The following is a 24,079-nucleotide window of genomic DNA, read 5'->3' on the forward strand; positions in this document are numbered from 1 at the left end:
GGGGCGAGTCTGAAGGGGTGTGGGAGGGAGTTCCATAGGATGGGGGCAGCTCTTGAGAAGTCCTGTGGGCGTGCATGGGAGTAAGAAATGCACGGGGTGCTCAGGCGGAGATCATTGCAGAACCAGAGGAGGCTGGTGGGTACATATGTATGGACAAGCTCAGAGATGTAGGTTGGGCAGGTCTTGTGCACAGATATGTAGCCCAGACACAGAATTTAAAAAAATTACCCTGAAGTAGATAGGGAGCCAGTGTAGAGCTTTGCAGAAGGGAGATGTGGAAGTAGAGCGGTGGGAAAAATGGATGAGTCTAGCAGTCATGTTCATGTTCAGTCATTTTCATGTTCGATACAGCCTTATTCAGAAGGTACGTCAGTGGTGTGTGAGTAACTATCAAGCTGGTATAAAGTACAGCTGGTGCTTCTATTGTCCTGCTGCAGTATGTGCCCACTGAGCCGTAAGCACAAACAGCTACATAATCACCATCTTCCTGTTCTAATCCTAGTGTGAAGGTATCAGCACCTTATTTCTGTCAGATAGTTTTGTGGCTCTATGACCATAAACAGGAAACATTAGAAATGTCATATTTCTTAGAATTGACCCACATTAGCTCGTATTTACATATTTCTAATCCTACATATGTTTTACTCAACAGCTCCGTTTTGTAATTCCCTGATGCAGAGTTTGGAGTCCAACCCCGTAACTAAAATAGCCTGGAGCGCGATGAAGCCCCTGCTCATGGGAAAAGTTCTGTACTCTCCAGATTCCCCGGCTGTTCGTGAAATCCTGAAGAACGTAAGGCATCTTTATGTTGTTGATATAACATAGATCAAACCACGCCATGCCTGCATGCACCATAGGCCAATTTCACAATGTATCCAGCCAGCCATGACTAGCTAGGGAACTGTTTTCTTTACAGACAAACATGTTTTATTAAGTAATGAGACACTGAGTTCTGTGACATATTTTATACTGTCTAGTTGACACTATAAGATATTTGATGTCAGCCCTGCGAAACTGTACAAGTCAACATTGTCCACAACAGTTCAAATTGCACTTTGTCCCCTTTTTGCTGCTTGCGCACCTTCTACACGTCCTCCTGAAGTTCAGTTGTAGTTGTTGCTACTAGTGTACCCTGGGAAACACTTATGTCTTTAATATTCATTATTTATATCTGTGCAGCAGAGGGCAGTAGTAGGAGTCGGCATCATAAGTAGTTTCAGAGCTCAGTCATCTACAAGGCAACCTAGATTGATTACTAGGGTTTGTTAGACATACAGGGGTCCAGTTCTCCTACTCTGGGGGTGCGTGGTAACTGGAGGAGTCTAAGGGCTTGATTCACAAAGCCATGCTAACTGTTTAGCACGGGCATGCTAAACAGTTAGCACATGAAGTGCCGTTCGCGGACTTTTGCGCGCGCAAAGTGCAGCGATTTGCACGATCGCGGACTTTTGCGTGCGCAAAAGTCCGCGAACGGCACTTCACATGCTAACTAGTTAGCACGGCTTTGTGAATCAAGGCCTAAATGTGGCCATACACTTATAAATTTGCAGCAGATTTGAACATCAGATAGATTTCTGTCAGATGCCTGTCAAGTTGAATCTGACAGGAATCTATCTGATGTGTGCCACACACTAGGAACAGATTTCCAATAGATTTCAGAATTAAATGTATTGGAAATCTATTGAAAATTGATCTAAATTATTGCACCATTAGATCCAATGCAACTCTATGGACCATGGATCTGCAGCCAGCAGCAGATCGACCTAGAGTTTTCATCCTGTCAGATAGATCAAATCGATCCAAATCGGCTGCAAACCGATCGATTGGCTGATTTGAAAGAATCGCTTTCCGTTCGATCGATTTTATAGAAGCGATCGATCGATCAATGGCTGAAATCGACCAGTGTATGGGCCCCTTAAGGACCTTGAAGTATAGACAGGAAAAAAACACAGAGACACCAGGAGCCCCTTATGCATACCTCCCAACTTTTTGAGATAAGAAAGAGGGACACTTAAGCCACACCCCTGTCACACCCCTAATCATGCCCCCAATACCCTTACCACACCCTTAATAATGTCCCCAACACAACCCCAGTCCTGTTTACCATAAAGATTTCATTAGAAAAAATATGTTGTTTTATAATTCAAACTACACTGGTCCTTTCTATCATTATTAGTTTTGCTTCATATTAACATTTGAAAATAAGAAATATATCAAAGGATAGGAATAAAGTTTAGAGTCAATTAAACACATTTTTCAGTAAAAAAAAAAAAATACATATATTAACACAGATCTGTACATCAGTCTTGAAAGAGGGACAGATGAGGAAGAAAGAGGGACAGGGTTCCCAAAGAAGGACTGTCCCTCCCAAAGAGGGATAGTTGGGAGCTATGTCTTATGTGTGGTAACCAGAGAAGTCCAAGAACCTTTTAGTATAAACAGGAAAAAACACAGAGACACCAAGAGCACCTTACATCTTTTTAGGCGCTCCGAGCTTGCATATACTACTACACAGACACTGTTTGTTATTTGATCTGAGGAAGCGGACTGTGCTACACGAAATGCGTTAACGTTCATGTGTCTGAAAATTACATTTTATTTTGAAATTGACATTGCCCTTTACTTTTGAGGTAAGCCAGTTATCTTTCTTTATTATTTTACATATCTATTAGATCCACTGTTTTGGTGGTGCCTCTTCTCTCCCAGTTCTCCTACTCTGATCTCTCTTCCCCATTTGTACGCTTTCCAAAAATGTCAGGTGACAAGCAGACTCGACCAAAGTTAGTACCTCACCTAGGGCCTCATTAATCTATTTCTAACTAGCTTAATTTATTTAGCTTCATTTAGAGTCCTTATATGTTTAACTTCACCTCAACCCAGTAAGTGGTTCCTAAAACTAATCTATGACTGGAACTATTGCTAAAAACATTACTTAAATGCTTTAATGTTATCCAAATGGAAACTCTAACCTGACCCTAGCTAATGTTGGTGTTAGAATTCGGAAGCTATTGGACCCTATAAGTAAAGGTCCATACTCACGGGGGACGGCCGTCGCCGCAACCACGTGGCACGCGCGTGTTGCGGCGACAGTTCCCCCGTGTGTATTACGCGCGCACCCCGAACCGTCGCCCGTCGGAGCTGTCGCCAGGCGATTGACATGTTCAATCGCCGGCTACAGCTGTCGCCGCAACCTCGCCGGAACTGTCGCTACTCCCGCGTGTGTACGCGGGATAGCGACAGGAGACCTACGCAAGTGAATGGAGCATCCGGCCGGGGGATGCTCCATTCACAAACATCTTCCGCCGCGTCTCTGCCTTTCTGGCGAGACGTGTGGACAGCTGTCGCTGGCAGGGAGCTGTCGCTCCCTGTTCACGTGCACACATGTAACGGGGGACTATTGTCCCCCGTGTGTATTTAGCTTAAGTCCTCTGGCTCTGCTCCTAGTTGACCTACACTGAATGGAACAAATGAATCAGCTGGACCATGAATGGAACAGCATTAAGTCATCTCCTAATTCAGTGGAAGCCCACTGGCTTTGCAGTGCACTTCACTCACCACTCAGCACTGCAAAACTATACAAAACAAAAGCTTCAACCAGTTGCAGTCTGGTTCTGCACAATCAGCCTTCATTGACTTTATTTTATTATGTACTTGTGCATGCCTCTATAAATACATGTATCTACCTCTCTTTCTACCTTACCAAGGCAAACGCCACGTTTGAACAGCTTGAGCGCCTCCGACAACTTGGAAAATCTTGGGAGGAGGTGGGACCTCAGCTATGGTATTTCCTGCAAAGCGGTGTGCAAATGAATATCATCCGGGTACGTGTTATTGCAAATTTAACACTGCTTTTTTTTAAAACCGATACTTTTTATTGACTTTTTCATATAAACAAACAACGAAAAAATATACAGGACAATATTCCACAACTCCTCCCCCACCTGTCCTGCTCCCCTAGCCCCATGCAGAATAGGATACAAGAGATCACAGGGGATAAGCATTAGATAACAAAATCAGTTATAGCCTAGTTAGCTTTAAAAACAATACCTTGACAGATCTCTGTTGGGGGCCCGGCACAATATGGTTACGCCTCTGCCCGTATAGTTATGCTCCTGCAGGTGAGAGTTACAAAGGTGGACATTTATTTATTTTTTATTTTAATTATGTATTTATATAGCGCCGACATACGCAGCGCTGTACAGAGTATATTGTCTTGTCACTAACTGTCCCACAGAGTGGCTCACAATCTAGTTCCTACTATAGTCATATGTATGTTTGTATTGTGAGTGCATGTATCATAGTCTAGGGCCAATTTAGGGGGAAGCCAATTAACTTATCTGTATGTTATTGGGATGTGGGAGGAAACCAGAGTGCCCGGAGAAAACCCATGCAGACACAGGGAGAACATGCAAACTCCCATAAAAAATAATCTAGTCCAAGCGTGGCAGATCTTTATTGTTCTCCCATGTGATCAGATGTACAGCACAGAAAACGGTCTAAGTGAAGCTGCCTTTTGTATTTTTAAAAGTTATGTTCCAACCTTGTTCAGATCATTCAGCGCAGATGGCTGTGCGATCAGAACGTAACACGTACGATCGCACGCTATCTGCGCTACTATGTGCTGTGTTGCAGATCTCATTCACTACAGTGAATGGGATCTGCGATGTGATTCCTGAAAATGCATGCGGCAGTGCGATAGCGCATTTCACTGCTGCTCAGCGCATATGATGGGAACGGTAGAAGGGCTGTATATGCCCTTCTACCGTTCTTTCATGACGCACACTATGCGCGCTGCCAAAATGCGCACAGCAGCGCGTATAGTCTGAACGAGGCCTAAATCTGCCTCACTATTCCTTACACTGTGTTTGAAGAACATCCTTTACTACATTCTTCAGTGTCTTTTCTCTCTTCTGGTTCATTTTCTTTTGTCTTTCATCTACTGTAAATACCATCCCACACAGCAGTTAGGTAATTAGTCTGATGCAATTCTGGCACTCAGACACTTTTCTGGCAGCACTTTACCGTTCTTATTTATTATTGAAAGTCAGCTGACTTCCTTGGAGACGTTTCAGGAAAATAAGAACATGAGCCCTGCAGGTGGCCATATTACAGATGAAGGTGGATGCCGTCTCAGGAAGGAAGGGACGTCCAGTTACATCTGGTTCAGGGATCATTGACCTAAAGGTATAGCTGGATATCCGGTTATTACATGTTCCATGTTCAGTGAACTGGAAGTGCATCTTTTCATTGCTCAGGATCACAGATTAAGCACCTGTTTCATGGAGGAATAGGAATGGATTCCACAGTTTTATGCCACTGGGAATGGATACCATGTTTTCTGTTTAATAACTGTAATACATCTTCCATCATTAAAATATACTATCTCACTGTACATTAAATATTTTATAAGTGGTCTTGATTTTTCATGTGTTATAGAGGACTAAAGTCTGGTACACTTAGGAAAGCTGTTGGACAAGCAGGCAGGATCTGATGCTGTTTGGTTTGTGGCCCAGCAATTCCGTTTTTCTTCACTTCCTGCAGTCCCCAGCGGCTCTGCTGCATCCGTTCTGTATGGCGCTGCCACGTGCATGTAACCTGATGCGGGTCAGGTGACACATCGGGAGCCGTACTAGGATACAGCAGGGCAACCGGCCAGGAGTGAAGAAAACCGGTGCCCAGGACCTCTTGTAATTTCCTCTGCATGCTGCTCTGCATAATTAGATAGAAACACAACCACACCCCCATATTTACTGCTGGTTAGTTGGTTGAGTCTGCCAGATGGTAGCGTCTCAGATAACTGGGACTCTACTGTTTAATGATTGCATAATACAAACCACGAAAGGACAGCCACTGTGTGATAAAGATGTAAGCGAAGGAAAAGGAAAGGTGTTTCACCACTACTCTAAGCCCATGAACAGGTGATCAATATCACTACAGTACCAATAATGAGCTGGTGCAGTAACATAAGGAGGGCCCCATATGCATAGGCAAATGCAGGGGGGGATTACAGCTGCCCAGAATCCCCCCTCAGACCAGGGCCGGTGCAGTGTCTGAGGACAGGCACAAGTTGAGACACCAAAATACCTGCAGCTCACAGCACTGCCCCCTTTCTTTCCCTGCTACAGTTGACTTTGGATGCAGCAGCAGCGTGTGTACAGAGCATGCAGCAGCTCTGGGGAACTTAACAGAGTCAGGTATGAGCACAGCCCTGTGCCCCTGCTGTGTGAATGCTTCACTTTCCCCTTCATTAGCAATGTCGGCTGTCCTCATTATTATCTGTATCCAAACTGCTCCTGATTGATCCCATTCGGGTGCAGATCGGACATTTAGGAAATAATTGTGAGATCCTGTCAGTCGGATGGGAAATTGCATTATGTGTACCCAGCATGATGTCCTACCATATTATTATACTGTATTGTGCGTGGCTGAGGGAGACCTTTCACAAATCACCCCCCCCCCCCACCCCCTTGAGAAATTCTGGGTTTGCCCCTGATGTGGGACCCTCAGGTCTAGAGGCCCTGCTGTAGTCATAACCCTTGCATCTCCTATTGTTATGCTACTAGCTGTGGACGTAAGTATTTGGAAGGCATGCATATCATAGCTAAGGAGAAAGAAAAAGGAGAGCAATGCCTAAGCACTGCCATGTTTTAGAGAAAATAGCAACTGGCTGAGAAAATCAGCCTTCAGACTTAGCTAGGAAATCAGAGAAGGTCTTTACAGGCATCAGAATTTTGCCTATCCACCCAACACCACCGTACTGCCCATCCAACAATACAAACCTAGCAATTAACACTACAAGAGCCAATAGGAAGAAGCTGTCAAAATGTATCACAAAAAGACATGCATGTCAAAACACGGCCACCAACGATGAGCAAAAATGCCAATATTTTTTTCGCATTAATTTTGGCGAAGTTAATGTAAAATTCGACTTTCAAGTGAAAATGCCTTTGAAAATCATTTTGTAATACGTCTATGATTTTACAAGTTTTTAGCAATCTTTCGCTTTAATCACCTTACCACCGCCTAACGCCAATTGGCGGTCGCAAGGTGGCAGCCCCAGGACGGCCTAACACCGATTGGCGTCAAGTCCTGGAGCTGTAGTTTAGCAGGGAACGCGTGCGCACATGCACAATCGTTCCCTGTCGCGTCACAAAGCTCCGTGATCAGCCTGCCAGCCGCAATTGCGGCTAGCAGACTATTTTTAACTGAGAAGGGAATAAAAACCCCTTTGTTTATGTTTGTACAGCGCTGCGATCTCCTGCATCGCTGGATGGGGGACACTCGGCTGTCCTTCAGAGCGGCTCAGGAATAAAGGCCTCTTATAGGCTGATGCCTATGAGAGGCGGGAAAGAGGACGGATCACCGTCCAGGGCTAGTTTAGGATGGGGAGGGAGAGGGAGGGAGGGAAAAGCCTGTCTTTATTTTTTTATGAAGCAGCGATCAGAGAACTCCTAAAGAGTGTCCAATTGAGGACACGAAAAGGAGGAAAAATTCATTTGTGTGGTAAGTGGGCTGTGCAGCAAGCTGACAAAACCATACAGCCTTATTTTGTGAAAAACAGTCAGTAGGTAGAGGGGGAGGTGCACAAGGCCCAGGGCCCCAAAACACTCCGGAGTGCTCCAAGCCTAAACAAGATCCAGCAGGTAAAGACAGTGTAAAGGCAAAAAGCGGCTGGGCACATCCAGTAAAAACAGGCCTTTATTATGATTCCATTAAAAAGCAATGCTAAGGACCAGAGCAATGGTCAGCCAGGAGAGAGGGTAGCAAGCATGAAAGAGACGTCTACAGCTGTTTCGCACTCAGCAAGGAGTGCTTCATCGTGCCTTTACACTGTCTTATTTTGCGAAAAATATCCTGGTCACTAGAGGGTGTAAGCCTGTGGTCCTGAAGTGGTTAAAAAGTGGGATATTTGCAGTTTTCGCTATTTTTAACCTTAAAAGCTACCGTAATTTGCTCTTAACTTATGAATGGCAAACTGGCAAAAAATTTAAAACTGTCATTGCAAAAATACAATGTATTTTCACGAATATATTTTTTGAAGTCAAAAATAGAATTTTTGATGCATGTATGGGCCATATAATTGCTGCAAATTAAACATTTATATTTTGTGTTTTAGGAGTCAATTAAAAATCCAGCAATGAAAGATTTCCTTAATAGACAATTTGAAGATGATGGGATAAGTGCTGATGATATTATTAATTTTCTGTACAATGATCATCCTGATGGAAGAAAACCGGGACAACCAAACTTTGACTGGAGAAATGTGTTTAACCTCACTGATCACACTATTCGTCTTTTCAACAAGTACATGGAGGTAAGAAGCTTAATATCTGAACCATGTATGGTCATTGTTACATTGATTATAGTAATTCATAAAATAACAAATGTCACCAATCTGGGCTATTACCAATCTGAAATGGAAAGGCCACACTCCTAAAGGGGTATATTAATCATAATGGGTTTGATTCACTAAGACAAATAGCATGCCTTATCAGAGATAACATGCCTTATCAAAGGTAACACTCCTTATCAGAGTAGCATAGCGAGCGCTACAAACTTATGCCTGCTAACCGGCCATGAAGAGAGATCCACTTATCCTGCCCTGAGCCCCTGCGGGTTTGTAGCGCTCGTGGTGCGACTCTGATAAGGCATGTTAACTTTGATAAGGCGTGTTATCTCTGATAAGGTGTGTTAACTCGGATAAGGCATGCTATTTGTCTTAGTGAATCAAGGCTCATATTACATGGCATAGGCATCTTCTGCAATGCTTTAGAGCACATGTGTCAAACACAAGGCCCGCGGGCCGAATGCAGCCGTCCTTGCCATTTTATGTGGCCCTCAAGAGCTTGAAATGTCCATCATTGTAAGCAGCAAAAGAAAGACAGCTCACTGCCTTCCAGTCCAAAGGAGCCCAGCTGTGACAGTGTCACTGACTGAAGCATTGTCATTTTCAGCTAAGGTGCAGCAACCTTTGGGACCTCCCCAGCAAAATTAGCATGGGGCCCCCTCCTTGGATCCAAGCTCCGGGGTCACTGGTAAATCATACACACACACCTCCTCACCATTTCCCCACATAGCCAAGTAGCACAGTGGAGAAGTGTATTGTCTGCCTGCTCCAGCAATAAGTGATCTCTTCTGTTCTTCCTGGCAGTCAAATGCTCTGTGCTTCCATACTTCCTTCTCTTGATCACGTGACATGCCAGAGGTATGCTGGACAGAGCATGTGGCTGTCAGGAAGATCAGAGGAGACCCGAAGCAGGACTGGAGCAGGTAAATATTACACTGCTCCACTGCGCTACTCTGCAGAAGGGGAGGAGTAGGCCACTAATAGCCAATATAATTACATCATTTAGTTTGAGATTGTTCAATAAATGCTACAGCTTAATAAAAAAAACTTGGCCTGTGACTATGTTTTACATTTTGGGCCCTTACGTGACTGTGTTTGACACCCCTGCTTTAGAGAGTACAGTACATAGCCATGTAACAAACCATCCCTCAGAGGACCTGTCAATCTAATCCCTACCATAATCCAAACCAGTAGAAACATAAATCTGGACATCAGTCCAACTTCAATTAATGCTTCACCTGTTTATATCATCCTCAATCAACATTCAATTATGCATTTATTTATTTTTTATTTATTTAAGTATTTAAATAGTGCCGACATATTACGCAGCGCTGTACAGAGTATATAGTCTTGTCACGTAACTGTCCCTCAGAAGGGCTCACAATCTAATCCCTACCATAGTCATATGTCTATGCATGTATCATGTAGTGTATGTATCATAGTCTAAGGCCAATTTAGGGGGAAGCCAATTAACTTATCTGTATGTTTTTGGAATGTGGGAGGAAACCGGAATGCCCAGAGGAAACCCACACAGACACGGGGATAACATACAAACTCCTTGCAGATGTTGACCTGGCTGGGACACGAACCGGGGACCCAGCGCTGCAAGGCGAGAGCGCTAACCACTATGCCACCATGCCACCCCTACAAAGAACACACAAAATTACAAAGAGCACACAAAATATAGACTAATCCTATTTTATTTTTTAATTATTATTATTATTATTTTTTTGTGGGGGGGGGGGGGGGCTGGAATTTTTCTCTAGAGTGGAGACTGGAGTGTCCAGTGGAAATCCACACAAGTTGAGGTTAGTGTACAAACTAGACAATTTATCTGATCTATTGCTTCCAATTCCCACAGATATGACAATGCTGCCCACACCCTCCCTCCGCCCACACACACACACATGTATACACACACACACATATACACACACACACACACACACACACACACACACACGCCCACACACACACACACACACACACACACACACACACACACACACACACACACACACACACACACACACACACACACACACACACACACACACACACACACACACACACACACACACACACACACACACACACACACACACACACACACACACACACACACACTGTAATGGGGCACTAGGCAAGGTAGTACATTTGGCACTCTCTTGTGGTCTTTTTAGTAAGTTGAAGTGGAGAGAGGTCAGAGACGGTGGCTGGTGGGCCCCTTGACCCACTTGGCTCCTGCCTAGGTTGCCTGGTGGATGATCCTGCTCTGACACATACACACACACTTGCATGCAAACTGAAAATCAACTTTATGGGTGATGTCAAACAGGTGTCTCTGGCTGTAACTGTGGCTCTGCTGCTGCAATATGTCACCACAAGGTCCTAGACGCTTGGTAATTTAAGTGGCATGGACATAAGTGCTAAAGGACCTAATTAATAAAACACTGACAACCAGCTTGGATTTTAAATGGCCGTAGGCACTATTTATTGCGGTTTAAATTAATTGAAATTAATTGTTTATTAACTGGTGAATCAAACATCAACAAATAAAATAACAACTCAACCAAAAGTATCAATTGATACTTAATCAAGAAACATAGAGTCTTTAGACCAGTATAAATTGTTCATAAATAGTCCAAAGCAGCTAGCCCACCCACAATCGTGGGCGACTTTAACCGCCAATAAAGTCAATCCGCCTACGACAATATTTGAAGAAAAAGGGGTTAGTCTGTGCCTCTCGGATTTACAAGCCCTACTCCATAGAGCCAAATTAATCCATGCCATGCACTGATGAGGATCAAACAATCCGAAACAGTCTGTATGCATGTTGGATTATTATGGCTCTGTACATATTAACAAGCTGACACATCATTGCATTCCAGCGGTTCTGGAGGTGTGTTTAGCTTCTAAGGGTACAATGGTTAATTTGCATATATTCAGCAGTGGTGCCTGGGAGACATCTCGAGCTCACTCTAACCTGAATTATCGCAAATTCTTTCTGTTTTAGGAAAGCAACCTTTTGTTTTTTTTAAGAAAAAAGGGGGGGGGGGGTGCTTCCAGCTTGCTTGACTGGACACTGAGGAGAAAAGGGTAGAGCATCTCAGGTTAGAGGCGAAACCTTCTGTGATTGGCCAGCTGAAATTGGCTCCAACAGACAGCTGCCAATCATCTGAGGGAAATCTCTCACCTCTGCTCAGCAACCCAAATCTCCTCACAAACTCCTAAAGGTGGCCATACACTGGTCGATGTGCCATTAGATCGACCAGCTGACAGATCCCTATCTGATCGAATCTGATCAGAGAGGGATCGTATGGCTGCCTTTACTGCAAACAGATTGTGAATCGATTTCAGCCTGAAACCGATTCACCATCTGCTGAGCTGCTCCTGCCGCCTGTCCCCCCCCCCCCGTATACATTACCTGATGCTGGCTCCGGGTCCTCTTCTCCGCATTGCACGGCTCTGTTCCGGCTCCATTACGGCGCTTCCTGTGTTACTCCGTGACCAGGAAGTTCAAATAGAGCGCCCTCTATTTGAACTTCCTGGTCACTGCAGTGACAGAGGAAGCGCCGGGATGGATGGAGCCGGAACAGAGCCGTGCAATGCGGAGAAGACGCCCGGGAGCCAGCCTCAGGTAATGTATACTTGATCGGATCGGCCGCCGCTAGCGACGCACACTTTACCCGCGGGCGATCGAGGGTAATTTCCCGCACGGCGCGATCGACGGACCGATCCGATTTCGGGAGGAAATCGGATCGGCGGCTGCGTTTACCGCAAACGATTGGCAGCAGATTCGATCCCAGAATCGAATCTGCTGTCGAAACGGCCGGGAATCGAGCCAGTGCATGGCCTGCTTAAGGACTGCCCAGCATCTGAAAGAGAGGAAAAGACAGCAGAATCAAAAGGAACAGATATCAGACATAAATGAACCTATTACAATGCATATACCTATTATATTTTAGCACCTCAGTACCAAGAGCACAATAATGTAATGAACCTATTATGTAGTAATAAACACCCTAAACTGTCCCACCACCACATTACCAAGAGGCCTGCGTTCCATGCTCTCACTATGGCCTTACAGTCACACTTCTATAGCAGCTCCAATATGAAACTAGCAAGGATTCCAGGAATGGATTGTGGATGGGCGATCCTGGCCTAGTCACTGCTGCAATGCACCTTCTTACACCCCCTTATCTAACGTGTCAGGGTATCCTTTTCCTGCTTCACTTTCTTCATAATATTCCTTTCTATTCTCATTATACCTGTAACAGGAGATTGGGTGGTCTTGTTTTGTTATTGTAAACTCATTCCCTCTCTTGCTTTCTCCTTTTACACACAAAGAAACAGCTCATAATTACTCTTAAAATGGGAGCAGGAAGTTAAGTTAAACTCGGTCAGGCGTGCTGTCTAATCACAGGGTAAACAATTAATTTCTTGGCTTGAGTGTCCTCTCTCATCATTCTCCTCCAGTCCTTTTGCTATCAGCGGGGGATCTTGCATTGTTTCCACTTCTTAATGGCACCATGAAATAGCAGCAAAGGGAGGCAGATAATTGGAAATATGGGGAAATGAGCTTACTGCCAAGACAAAGTACAACTGTCGCCTGTAAATAAAAGTACCATTCACACACACACACACACACACACACAACACAGCCAGGAGTCTGCATGTCAGCCCTCCTAAAACTGTCCTGTACTCTTCACACACAGCTAGGAGTCTACATGCCAGGGCTCCTGAGACTGTCCCGTACTCTTCACACACAGCTAGGAGTCTACATGCCAGGGCTCCTGAGAGTGTCCCGTACTCTTCACACACAGCTAGGAGTCTACATGCCAGGGCTCCTGAGACTGTCCAGTACCCTTCACACACATCCAGTTGTCTGCATGCCAGCAGAGCCAGGACTCTGCATGCCAACACTCCTGAGACTGTCCGGTACCCTTCACACACAGCCAGGAGTCTGCATGCCAGCGCTCCTGAGACTGTCCGGTGCCCTTCACACACAGCCAGGAGTCTGCATGCCAGCGCTCCTGAGACTGTCCGGTGCCCTTCACACACAGCCAGGAGTCTGCATGCCAGCGCTCCTGAGACTGTCCGGTGCCCTTCACACACAGCCAGGAGTCTGCATGCCAGCGCCCCTGAGACTGTCCGGTGCCCTTCACACACAGCCAGAAGTCTGCATGCGAGCGCAGCCTGGAGTCTGCATGCCAGTTCTCCTGAGACTGCCCGGTACCCTTCACACACATTTGTATTTATTTAGTTGGCAAAGTCTTTGCAAACAGAAGGAAAAAAAACACCACACCCAGACTTGACACTCAACAGATGCTATGCTATGGAGACTTATATTCAGGCCCGGATTTACCGCACAGGAGCCTATAGGCACAGATGTCCTGGCACCTTAGACTCCGCCCTCCATGAACCTACAAACCCCCACCAAACTGCACTGCAAGTGTGCTGGCTGTTCCAGTTGTCACTTCTCCCTTACTTCCCCTGCCTGTCATAGGTTGCTACAAGAGCCCCTTAGTATTAGTCAGTCAGAAGTACCCTCAATAATACGTTTTTAGAGGTACCCCTAAATATTAGGTATCTAGAAGAACCTCAGTAATATACAGTGCTGTGAAAAACTATTTGCCCCCTTCCTGATTTCTTATTCTTTTGCATGTTTGTCACACTTAAATGTTTCTGCTCATCAAAAACCGTTAACTATTAGCCAAAGATAACCTAATTGAACACAAAATGCAGTTTTAAATGATGGTTTTTATTATTTAGTGAGAGAAAAAAACTCCAAATCTACATGGCCCTGTGTGAAAAAGTGATTGCCCCCCCTTGTTAAAAAATAACTTAAAGGTGGTTTATTACACCTGAGTTCAATTTCTGTAGTCACCCCCAGGCCTGATTACTGCCACACCTGTTTCAATCAAGAAATCACTTAAATAGGAGCTATTTGACACAGAGAAGTAGACCAAAAGCACCTCAAAAGCTAGACATCATGCCAAGATCCAAAGAAATTCAGGAACAAATGAGAAGAAAAGTACTGTAATTGAAATCTATCAGTCTGGTAAAGGTTATAAAGCCATTTCTAAAGCTTTGGGACTCCAGCAAACCACAGTGAGAGCCATTATCCACAAATGGCAAACACATGGAACAGTGATGAACCTTCCCAGGAGTGGCCGGCCGGCCAAAATTACCCCAAGAGCGCAGAGAAAACTCATCCGAGAGGCCACAAAAGACCCCAGGACAACATCTAAAGAACTGCAGGCCTCACTTGCCTCAATTAAGGTCAGTGTTCACGACTCCACCATAAGAAAGAGACTGGGCAAAAACGGCCTGCATGGAAGATATCAAAGGTGCAAACCACTTTTAAGCAAAAAGAACATTAAGGCTCGTCTCAATTTTGCTAAAAAAAACATCTCAATGATTGCCTAGACTTTTGGGAAAATACCTTGTGGACCGACAAGACAAAAGTTGAACTTTTTGGAAGGTGCGTGTCCCGTTACATCTGGCGTAAAAGTAACACAGCATTTCAGCAGAAGAACATCATACCAACAGTAAAATATGGTGGTGGTAGTGTGATGGTCTGGGGTTGTTTTGCTGCTTCAGGACCTGGAAGGCATGCTGTGATAGATGGAACCATGAATTCTACTGTCTGCCAAAAAATCCTGAAGGAGAATGTCCGGCCATCTGTTTGTCAACTCAAGCTGAAGCGATCTTGGGTGCTGCAGCAGGACAATGACCCAAAACACACCAGCAAATTCACCTCTTAATGGCTGAAGAAAAACAAAATGAAGACTTTGGAGAGGCCTAGTCAAAGTCCCGACCTAAATCCTATTGAGATGTTGTGGCATGACCTTAAAAGGCGGTTCATGCTAGAAAACCCTCAAATAAAGCTGAATTACAACAATTCTGCAAAGATGAGTGGGCCAAAATTCCTCCAGAGCGCTGTAAAAGACTCGTTGCAAGTTATCGCAAGTGCTTGATTGCAGTTATTGCTGCTAAGGGTGGCCCAACCAGTTGTTAGGTTCAGGGGGCAATTTCTTTTTCACACGGGGCCATGTAGGTTTTGAGGTTTTTTTCTCACTAAATAATAAAAAACATCATTTACAACTGCATTTTGTGTTCAATTATGTTATCTTTGACTAATAGTTAACAGTTTTTGATGAGCAGAAACATTTAAGTGTAACAAACATGCAAAAGAATAAGAAATCAGGAAGGGGGCAAATAGTTTTTCACACCACTGTATAGCTAGAGGTGCCCCTGACTGAAGGGAGATCTTGTCAGTAGAATGCAGAGAGCCAGTAGAGTAACCTCTCATTTACACTCTCGTCAGGATTCTGCATAGGGAATAAGGGAGGGAGGCACTCGGTGAGGGGAGAGAGCCGCCTTTCCATCATCAGGCGCCTGTAGGCATGTGCCTACAATGCCTTATGGTAAATCCGGCCCTGCTTACATTTATTGTAGAAACCACAACGTTAATGCCAGGGGCACGTTTGAGTTCCCCAAGAGATCCGGGGCACTTTTGGGTTCCCCAGCCGTAAAATGGGTGTGGCCACATACCAGAATGTGGGTGTGGTCATGTGTGGAGCCAAATTTACCTAAACTTAACAGCGGTCTACGTAGGCCTGCCCAGCAAAATGTTGGAGGAAGCCCCCCCCCCCCTATCCATTCATGAAAAAAAATGCATGCTGTGTGCTGTGGTGCCATGCTGGGTGCTGTTGTGCCATGCTGTGAGCTGTGGTGCCTCTATGGGGCATGCTAGGTGTTGTGGTGACATGCTGGAGGCTGTGAAGCCTCCATAGGGAGCATTCATCATTGTGTGTGTCCCCACTGTTCCTCCCTCCGACCTTCCCTCCCAACACAGTAGCACAGTAGCATGAACTACTCATCTCCTTCATCCACTCTAGAAAATCAGACGATAAGAGCTCTAGCTTCTGATTCCTTCTCAGACACTAAGGGGAGAAGCCCAGAAGAGATATCTGCAGAATCTGGAGACCAAGGGACCGGAAATGAGTACTGCCGTGCGCTGCCTAACTCTGCTTGGGGGACATCTAGAATAGATCCGGGGCACGTGCCACTTATATTTGGGGCTAGCAACGACCCTGGTTATTGTAAGAGCAAAACAGTTTACTTTATTGACGCAAAAAAATACAAAGAATATGTGATTCTTTTCTAAAAAAATTAATCTGAAAATTCAATCTTCAAAGATATCACAAAGGCACAACATATTTTTGAATACACAAAGAGAATATATTTCTGGATTGACGTTATGAGTAGGTCATTAGGATCAATTTAGATTAAATAGGCAATGCCACAAGTTAGTTTCGGGAGGAATTAGCCCTTCATCAGGCGCTTGTGACAAAAAATTCTCTTAAATCCAATCTGGAACAAAACCAGATAAGTTCAATTTCTGCGAAAAAGAGAAAGCATCCAACCGACCAGATGCACACACTGGAGGTTAGATCCACCATGCTGCTACATAAGGAGTGCACTCCTCATGTAGCAGCACCTCATGTAGCAGCACAAAGGGTCTAACCTCCATTGCACTTTAACTTTTCTGGTTTTGTTCCAGATTGGATTTATGAGTATTTTTTTGTCACAAGCGCCTGATGAAGGGCTAATTACTCCCGAAACTAACTTGTGTCGTTGCCTATTTAAACTATATTGATGCTAATGGCCTACTTATAACGTCAAGCCAGAAATATATTCTCTTTGTGTATTGAAGAATACGTTGTGCCTTTGTGATACCTGTGAAGATTGAATTTTTCGGATACATTTTTTAGAAAATAATCACATATTTTTTTGTATCAATAAAGTAACTTAAGCTGTTTTGTTACTGCAATAACATTGTGGTTTCTACAAGAAATATAAGTCTCCATAGCATCTGTTGACCCTTCACACACAGCCAGGAGTTTGAATGCCAGCGCTCCTGATACTGTCCGGTGCCCTTCACACACAGCCAGGAGTCTGCATGCCAGCCCAGCACTCCTGAAACTTTCCGCAGCCTTCTGTAATCATGGGCAGAACACTGACCTTTATTTGTTTCACTGCAGAAAACGGCTTGTGTGACTTTTACATTGTCTTTTGACTCTCTAGGCACAGTCATACAAAAATGTGACTGACCTAAATGTTGCTGGCAGCTGTAAAATAATGAAGTGACCTGGAACGCTGTTAAATTGCAGCTTTCATGTTGAGTTGTTTGCATAGATCCCCCATCTTAAGTAATGCCAACTAATTTACTAGTTATTTTCTGTAATTTTATGTGATGGACATTCGGGGCCTGATTTATTGTGGCTGCAGAGAAAGGGAGAGCCTGTGTGTTCCAGCAAACCTGCTGCAGATTATTTTAATAACTGTCTGTTATTAGGTCACAAAAGTATGCAACCCTTCCCGAGTTTTATGAGAACACACTGAGGCTCTGGAAAAAGGTGAGGAATTCACTGGCTGCACTACTGCAGGCTTGCGTTTCCCTCACAATGGCCTCCATTCACAAAGGACAGTTTGGTAAAATCATCTAGGTTAGTAAAATACCGCATTCAGCATTTTACACTATTTTTTCCAAATTCACAAAAAAATTTCTGCATGAGGTAGAAGCACCAAACAAACAGGCTTCAATTGCCTAAGGCCTGTCTCACTTATCAGCTGTGGACTGTGTGTGGAGCAGGTCAGCGCTGAGGCAGGGAGCTTCGTGTATGAGTCAGCATTTTCTGTCCAGTGCATCTGCGACATCCCTTTAGATGTGCTGCAGCCACCAGGGGGAGTATACAGTTTTTCACATCTAAAGGGATGCAGAAAAGGCCCATAAAATGTCTCCTTCCCCTGCTCTGCCAGAGTGAAGTCCCGCCTTCCAGGGTGTTGGACTAAATCAGGGTGAGAAGCAGAGCTGTGTGGCTCTCCCTATTGGCTGCCTGGCTCTCCCTACTAGCTGTCTGTTAATGTTACCGCATGGAGAGAGCATGGAGAGAGTGAGTTATTGGCTGGTCAGAGCTGGAGAAAAATACTGAACACTTTTGCTTGATTTACTGAATGCGTTGATCTTTGTGAATTGCATTTTCTTGACATTTCTTGAGGTATTTACCACACAAGTCGGTAATTTACCTCACTAATCTTTAATTTTAATTTTCTGTGCAGTAATAGGTTTAGTGAATTTGAATTTGGGAAGGTGATCAGTAAATTAAGCTGTGTCCACCAGACAACTAGTATTGCTTAAAAGGAAGTAAATATGGCTGCCTACAAATACCTCTCACTACAGTTGTCCTTTAAAACAAGTTAAAATCAAGGGGAGTGGAAGGAAGGACGGGGTAACGAAGTGATCTGCATGATACACGAAATACGGCCACCTGAACAATTATATTTTAAAGGGGTTACCACTTCTTATAATATAAAGGCTTAGTATCCGCAATACAAATGACCTGATGAAACAATATACATATATATATATATATATATATATATATATATATATATATATATATATATATATATATATATATATATATATATATATGTATATATATACAGGATCTTCTCAACAAATTAGCATATTGTGATAAAGTTCATTATTTTATTTAATGTACTGATAAACATTAGACTTTCATATAATTTAGATTCAAATACACACAACTGAAGTAGTTCAAGCCTTTTATTGTTTTAATATTGATGATTTTGGCATACAGCTCATGAAAACCGAAAAAATTTAGCATATTTCATCCGACCAATAAAAGAAAAGTGTTTTTAAAACAAAAAAAGTCAACCTTCAAATAATTATGTTCAGTTATGCACTCAATACTTGGTTGGGAATCCTTTTGCAGAAATGACTGCTTCAATGCGGCGTGGCATGGAGGCAATCAGCCTGTGGCACTGCTCAGATGTTATGGAGACCCAGGATGCTTCGATAGCGGACTTAAGCTCATCCAGAGTGTTGGGTCTTGCGTCTCTCAACTTTCTCTTCACAATATCCCACATATTCTCTATGGGGTTCAGGTCAGGAGAGTTGGTAGGCCAATTGAGCACAGTAATACCATGGTCAGTAAACCATTTACCAGTGGTTTTGGCACTGTGAGCAGGTGCCAGGTCGTGCTGAAAAATGAATTCTTCATCTCCATAAAGCTTTTAGTTGAGAGACGCAAGACCCAACACTCTGGATGAGGTTAAGGCCGCTATCGAAGCATTCTGGGCCTCCATAACACCTGAGCAGTGCCACAGGCTGATTGCCTCCATGCCACGCCGCATTGAAGCAGTCATTTCTGCAAAAGGATTCCCGACCAAGTATTGAGTGCATAACTGAACATAATTATTTGAAGGTTGACTTTTTTTGTTCTAAAAACACTTTTCTTTTATTGGTTGGATGAAATATGCTAATTTTTTGAGATAGGAATTTTGGGTTTTTATGAGCTGTATGCCAAAATCATCAATATTAAAAAAATAAAAGGCTTGAACTACTTCAGTTGTGTGTATTTGAATCTGAAATATATGAACACCTAATGTTCATCAGTACATTACAGAAAATAATGAACTTTATCACAATATGCAAATTTTTTGAGAAGATCCTGTAGATAGATAGATAGATAGATAGATAGATAGATAGATAGATATATACATACATACAGTGGAAATGCGAACGTTTGGGCAACGTTGTTAATCGTCATAATTTTCCTCTATAAATCATTGGTTGTTACAATAAAAAAATGTCAGTTAAATATATCATATAGGAGACACACACAGTGATATTTGAAAAATGAAGTTTATTGGATTTACAGAAAGTGTGCAATAATTGTTTAAATAAAATTAGGCAGGTGCATACATTTGGGCACTGTTGTCATTTTATTGACTCCAAAACGTTTAGAACTAATTATTGGAACTCAAATCGGCTTGGTAAGCTCAGTGACTCCTGATCTACATACAGAGGTGAATCCAATTATGAGAAAGAGTATTTAAGGGGATCAATTGTAAAGTTTCCCTCCTCTTTTAATTTTCTCTGAAGAGTAGCAACATGGGGGGTCTCAAAACAACTCTCAAAGGAGGAAGGATACAGAGTCAGAGATTTCAGCTGTCTGTTTCCACAGTTAGGAACATATTAAGGAAATGGAAGACCACAAGCTCAGTTCAAGTTAAAGGGAAGTAGGGAACCTGAAGCAAGTAAAATTATTTAAAATAAACACATGACGTAGCTGCAAATAAATATTACATACTAACCTCTCAGAAGCTCACCATTTTCTTCTTACAGTGATCCCTTCCAGTTCTGACAATATTTTGTCAGAACTGAAATATACCAGTTGCTGTCAGTTAAATATCAGCAGCTGTCAGTTACAACTGAATGTGCAAGGTAATGTCCATGTTTCCCTATGGCTCAAGTGGGTGATATTACAGTTTAACAGTGTGCTGACCAGGAAGCTGTTATGAGGTAATGGACATTTTTAAAATGGAGGACATAGAATTCAGTAGAGGAGAAAGAGATTGAGGAGTAGACTATACAGGAGGTAAGTATGACCTGGGTATGGTTATTTTGACTTTTTATTTTCAGTTCAGGTTCTCTTGAAGGCTCGAAGTGACAGAACAAGAAAAATCTCGGATAGACAGAAGCGACGAATGGTGACAACAGTCAGAGTCAACCCATAGACCGGCACCAAAGACCTACAACATCATCTTGCTGCAGATGGAGTCACTGTGCATAGTTCAATGATTCGGCCCACTTTACACAAGGAGATGCTTTATGCAGAGGAAGCCTTTTCTCTGCCCACAGCACAAACAGAGCCGCTTGAAGTATGCTAAAGCACATTTGGGCCTGCCAGCTTCATTTTGAAATAAGGTGCTGTGGACTGCTGAAACCAAAACTTTGTTATTTGGGCATAACAAGGGGCGCATGGAGGAAAAACAACACAGCATTTCAAGAAAACACCTGCTACCTACAGTAAAATATGGTGGTGGTTCCATCATGCTGTGGGGCTTTGTGGCCAGTGCAGGGACTGGGAATCTTGTCAAAGTTGAGGGACACATGGATTCCACTCAGTATCAGCAGATTCTGGAGACCAATGTCCAGGAAACAGTGACAAAGCTGAAGCTGCGCTGGGGCTGGATCTCTTAACAAGACCACGACCCTAAACACTGCTCAAAATCCACTAAGGAATTCATGCAGGGGTACAAGTACAATGTTCTGGAATGGCCATCTCAGTTCCCAGACATGAATATAATTGAAAATCTGTGGTGTGAGTTAAAGAGAGCTGTCCATGCTCTAAAGCCAAGTGACGGTCACTCTACTGGACTACCGCAGGTCACGCTACTAGCATATCTCGCTGTACTTACGCGCGGAAGTAACGGTAATATTGGCATGCGCTGTGCATGCATAATAATATCACCGCTGTTTAATGAATTAACTCCATAAAGTATTAAAGGCAGAAGCACATATGCAATTCATTTTTTTCTCCTGAGTTTTCTTCTAGGTGATATTTTCCCACCAGGGCCCATATGCAATTCACTTTTTCACTTGAGTTATCTCCTAGGAGAGAAATTTCATCTTCTCTTTAAACAAAATTTTCAGCATTTTACAATTGAAAAAGTACCCAAAAGTTAGTGAAAAAGTACTATCAAATTTATGTTGAGTATTTTCTTTCTTGCTGGTGGCTTAAAATGCATTTTATGACAATTTGTGAAAATATCACCTAGGTGAAAACTCAGGAGAAAAAGTGAACTGCATATGGGCCTTTGTCGTAAAATGCTTTTTAAACTACCAGCAAGCAAGAAAAAACTAAAAATAGTTCTGATAGTGCTTCTTTTTTTTTTTTTTTTAAACAATGTTCGGGTACTTTTTCAATTGGAAAATACTAATTTATTTTAAAGAGAGTATGAAAATGTTCTCCAAGGAGATATCTCAAGAGAAAAAGTTAATTGCATGGGCCTCATCATCAGCACAACAGTCAGGCAATGGATATTGGTCCATATGCAATTCACCTTTTCACTCAAGTTTTCTCCTATGAGATGATTTTTCATTTTAAGATCAAGTTTAAAAGAACTCTCCAGCACTTTTCAACTAAAAACATACTAAAAAAAATAGCTGGGAAGGTACTATTAAAATTATTTTCAGTGTTTTCTTGCTTTCTGGTGGCTTTAAAGGCATTTTATTGACAAATTTAAAAATATCACCTAGGAAATAACTCAGGTGAAAAAGTAAATTACATATAGACCATTGTTTTTTAAGGGATGAAGATAGCAGCCTCTGTATTCCCCTCATTCCAGGTACCCTTTAAAATCATTATAGCTCTACAATAGTTGCTACAACATGAGATAAGTGAAACAGAGGCTCTGTTCTGCTTTTGCTATGCCTATTAGAAAAGGATATCTGCTTAGGGAACAAAACAATTATCTTAATAATGTGGACTTGGAAGCTTGATCTCATAACAGAAAGTAAACCCTCATATTTGTGAATGAGATTGCTTAACTAATAACTCAATAGGAGGAAATGTGAAATAGCAGCACACTTCACATTCTTATTCCAATAAATCCAACTATTTGATCCTCTCTTCTGATACTCGCCACTGGTAAAATAAAAACGAGCAATTACCTCACATCAAAGTTTCCATACGGGCGCAGGCAGCCCCTCTTCTGGCAGAGGACCTCAGCAAGCAAAGACCTCTTTGTCAGAGTATTGCCTTTGCTGAAATGGACTTTATGGTTTTGTAAGCTTTTGGACTATTTCAGAAAGGATGTTCCAGAAGAGTTGAAACTAAATTCTTAATGATTTTATTCTGATAATTTGGAGGCACTGATAGCAGATAAAAATAATGAAAATGGCTTCCTTTTGCTTTCTGTTGTCTTTTTTATTAAAGAAAAAATATATATAATTCTAGTGAAGTTATTCTTAAGGCCCTAATGTAATCCTCTGAACACTTCCATTCCCCCATACACTTTGTGATGGTGACTGTGATGGGAATAGTGTACAGTCTTAAAGGAAAGGAGGTGAAAATAAACTGCTGAGATAAACACTTGTATCTATTCTCCCTCTCCTAAAATGACTTTTTTTTAGATATCCCACAGTTTTATTTTAATTTAAACCTACTTTTAAGTTTTTACTGTTTCAGTATCTTTGCTCAATGACACATTCATTACAGTATGCCAGAGCTAAAATGTGTGAACTATTAAACCTTTTTATCTCTTTCTTGCTCTCAGAAGCCATTTTCTGATAGGAAAGTGTATGGCTGTAATTCCTTATAAGTGAGTGTTGCTATAGTCTGACCTGGTCCCGACCCAGACAGAAACTGTCATTTGCATTCCTGATGTTTAACTCTTTCAGGGAAATAAAGAAAAAAGGGAACACAGTATAATTATTTGTGTTCTTGGTACTGTACATATGTATGTCTTTCTGATCATGTCACACACCACCTTGTGTATCCTTTAATGAATATCATTTTTCATAATAGATGTCCTGAAATGTTCCGCTGCATCCAAAACGTTTGGGCACAGGTGGAAAACTAACAGCATAAAGATATGACTTTAATATGACCTGGACTTGTTGTCTCTCTCATTTCTGCCTGTATTTACTATCCCATTGATGCCTACTTAATATGTGTCATGCTTCATACATAACCAATGCCAAGTTTATGCATAACAAGACAAATCAAAGATGAATAACAGATAACAGAAATTGCAGACCTCTGACTTTTAGGTGAAACAAAAATGGCTAAGTTGTATAATTTACCAGATGCCTCCTAGCATTTCTTAAAGGACACCTGAAGTGAG

At 42.6% G+C, this 24,079-nt stretch overlaps 1 protein-coding gene across 2 annotated transcripts in view; it reads left to right on the top strand.

Annotated features, from left to right (window-relative positions):
* Positions 1–24,079, top strand: part of ABCA4 (ATP binding cassette subfamily A member 4) — a 300,886-nt gene that overhangs the window by 106,336 nt on the left and 170,471 nt on the right. For both annotated transcript variants that reach the window (XM_068239773.1, XM_068239774.1), the window contains exons 10-12: positions 653–792; positions 3,705–3,821; positions 8,117–8,314. In XM_068239773.1, the coding sequence (XP_068095874.1) occupies positions 653–792; positions 3,705–3,821; positions 8,117–8,314 (455 nt within the window). The remainder of the gene's footprint in view (positions 1–652; positions 793–3,704; positions 3,822–8,116; positions 8,315–24,079) is intronic.

This window comes from Hyperolius riggenbachi, chromosome 6, assembly GCF_040937935.1.
Source record: "Hyperolius riggenbachi isolate aHypRig1 chromosome 6, aHypRig1.pri, whole genome shotgun sequence".
In the NCBI taxonomy this organism is placed as follows: domain Eukaryota; kingdom Metazoa; phylum Chordata; class Amphibia; order Anura; family Hyperoliidae; genus Hyperolius; species Hyperolius riggenbachi.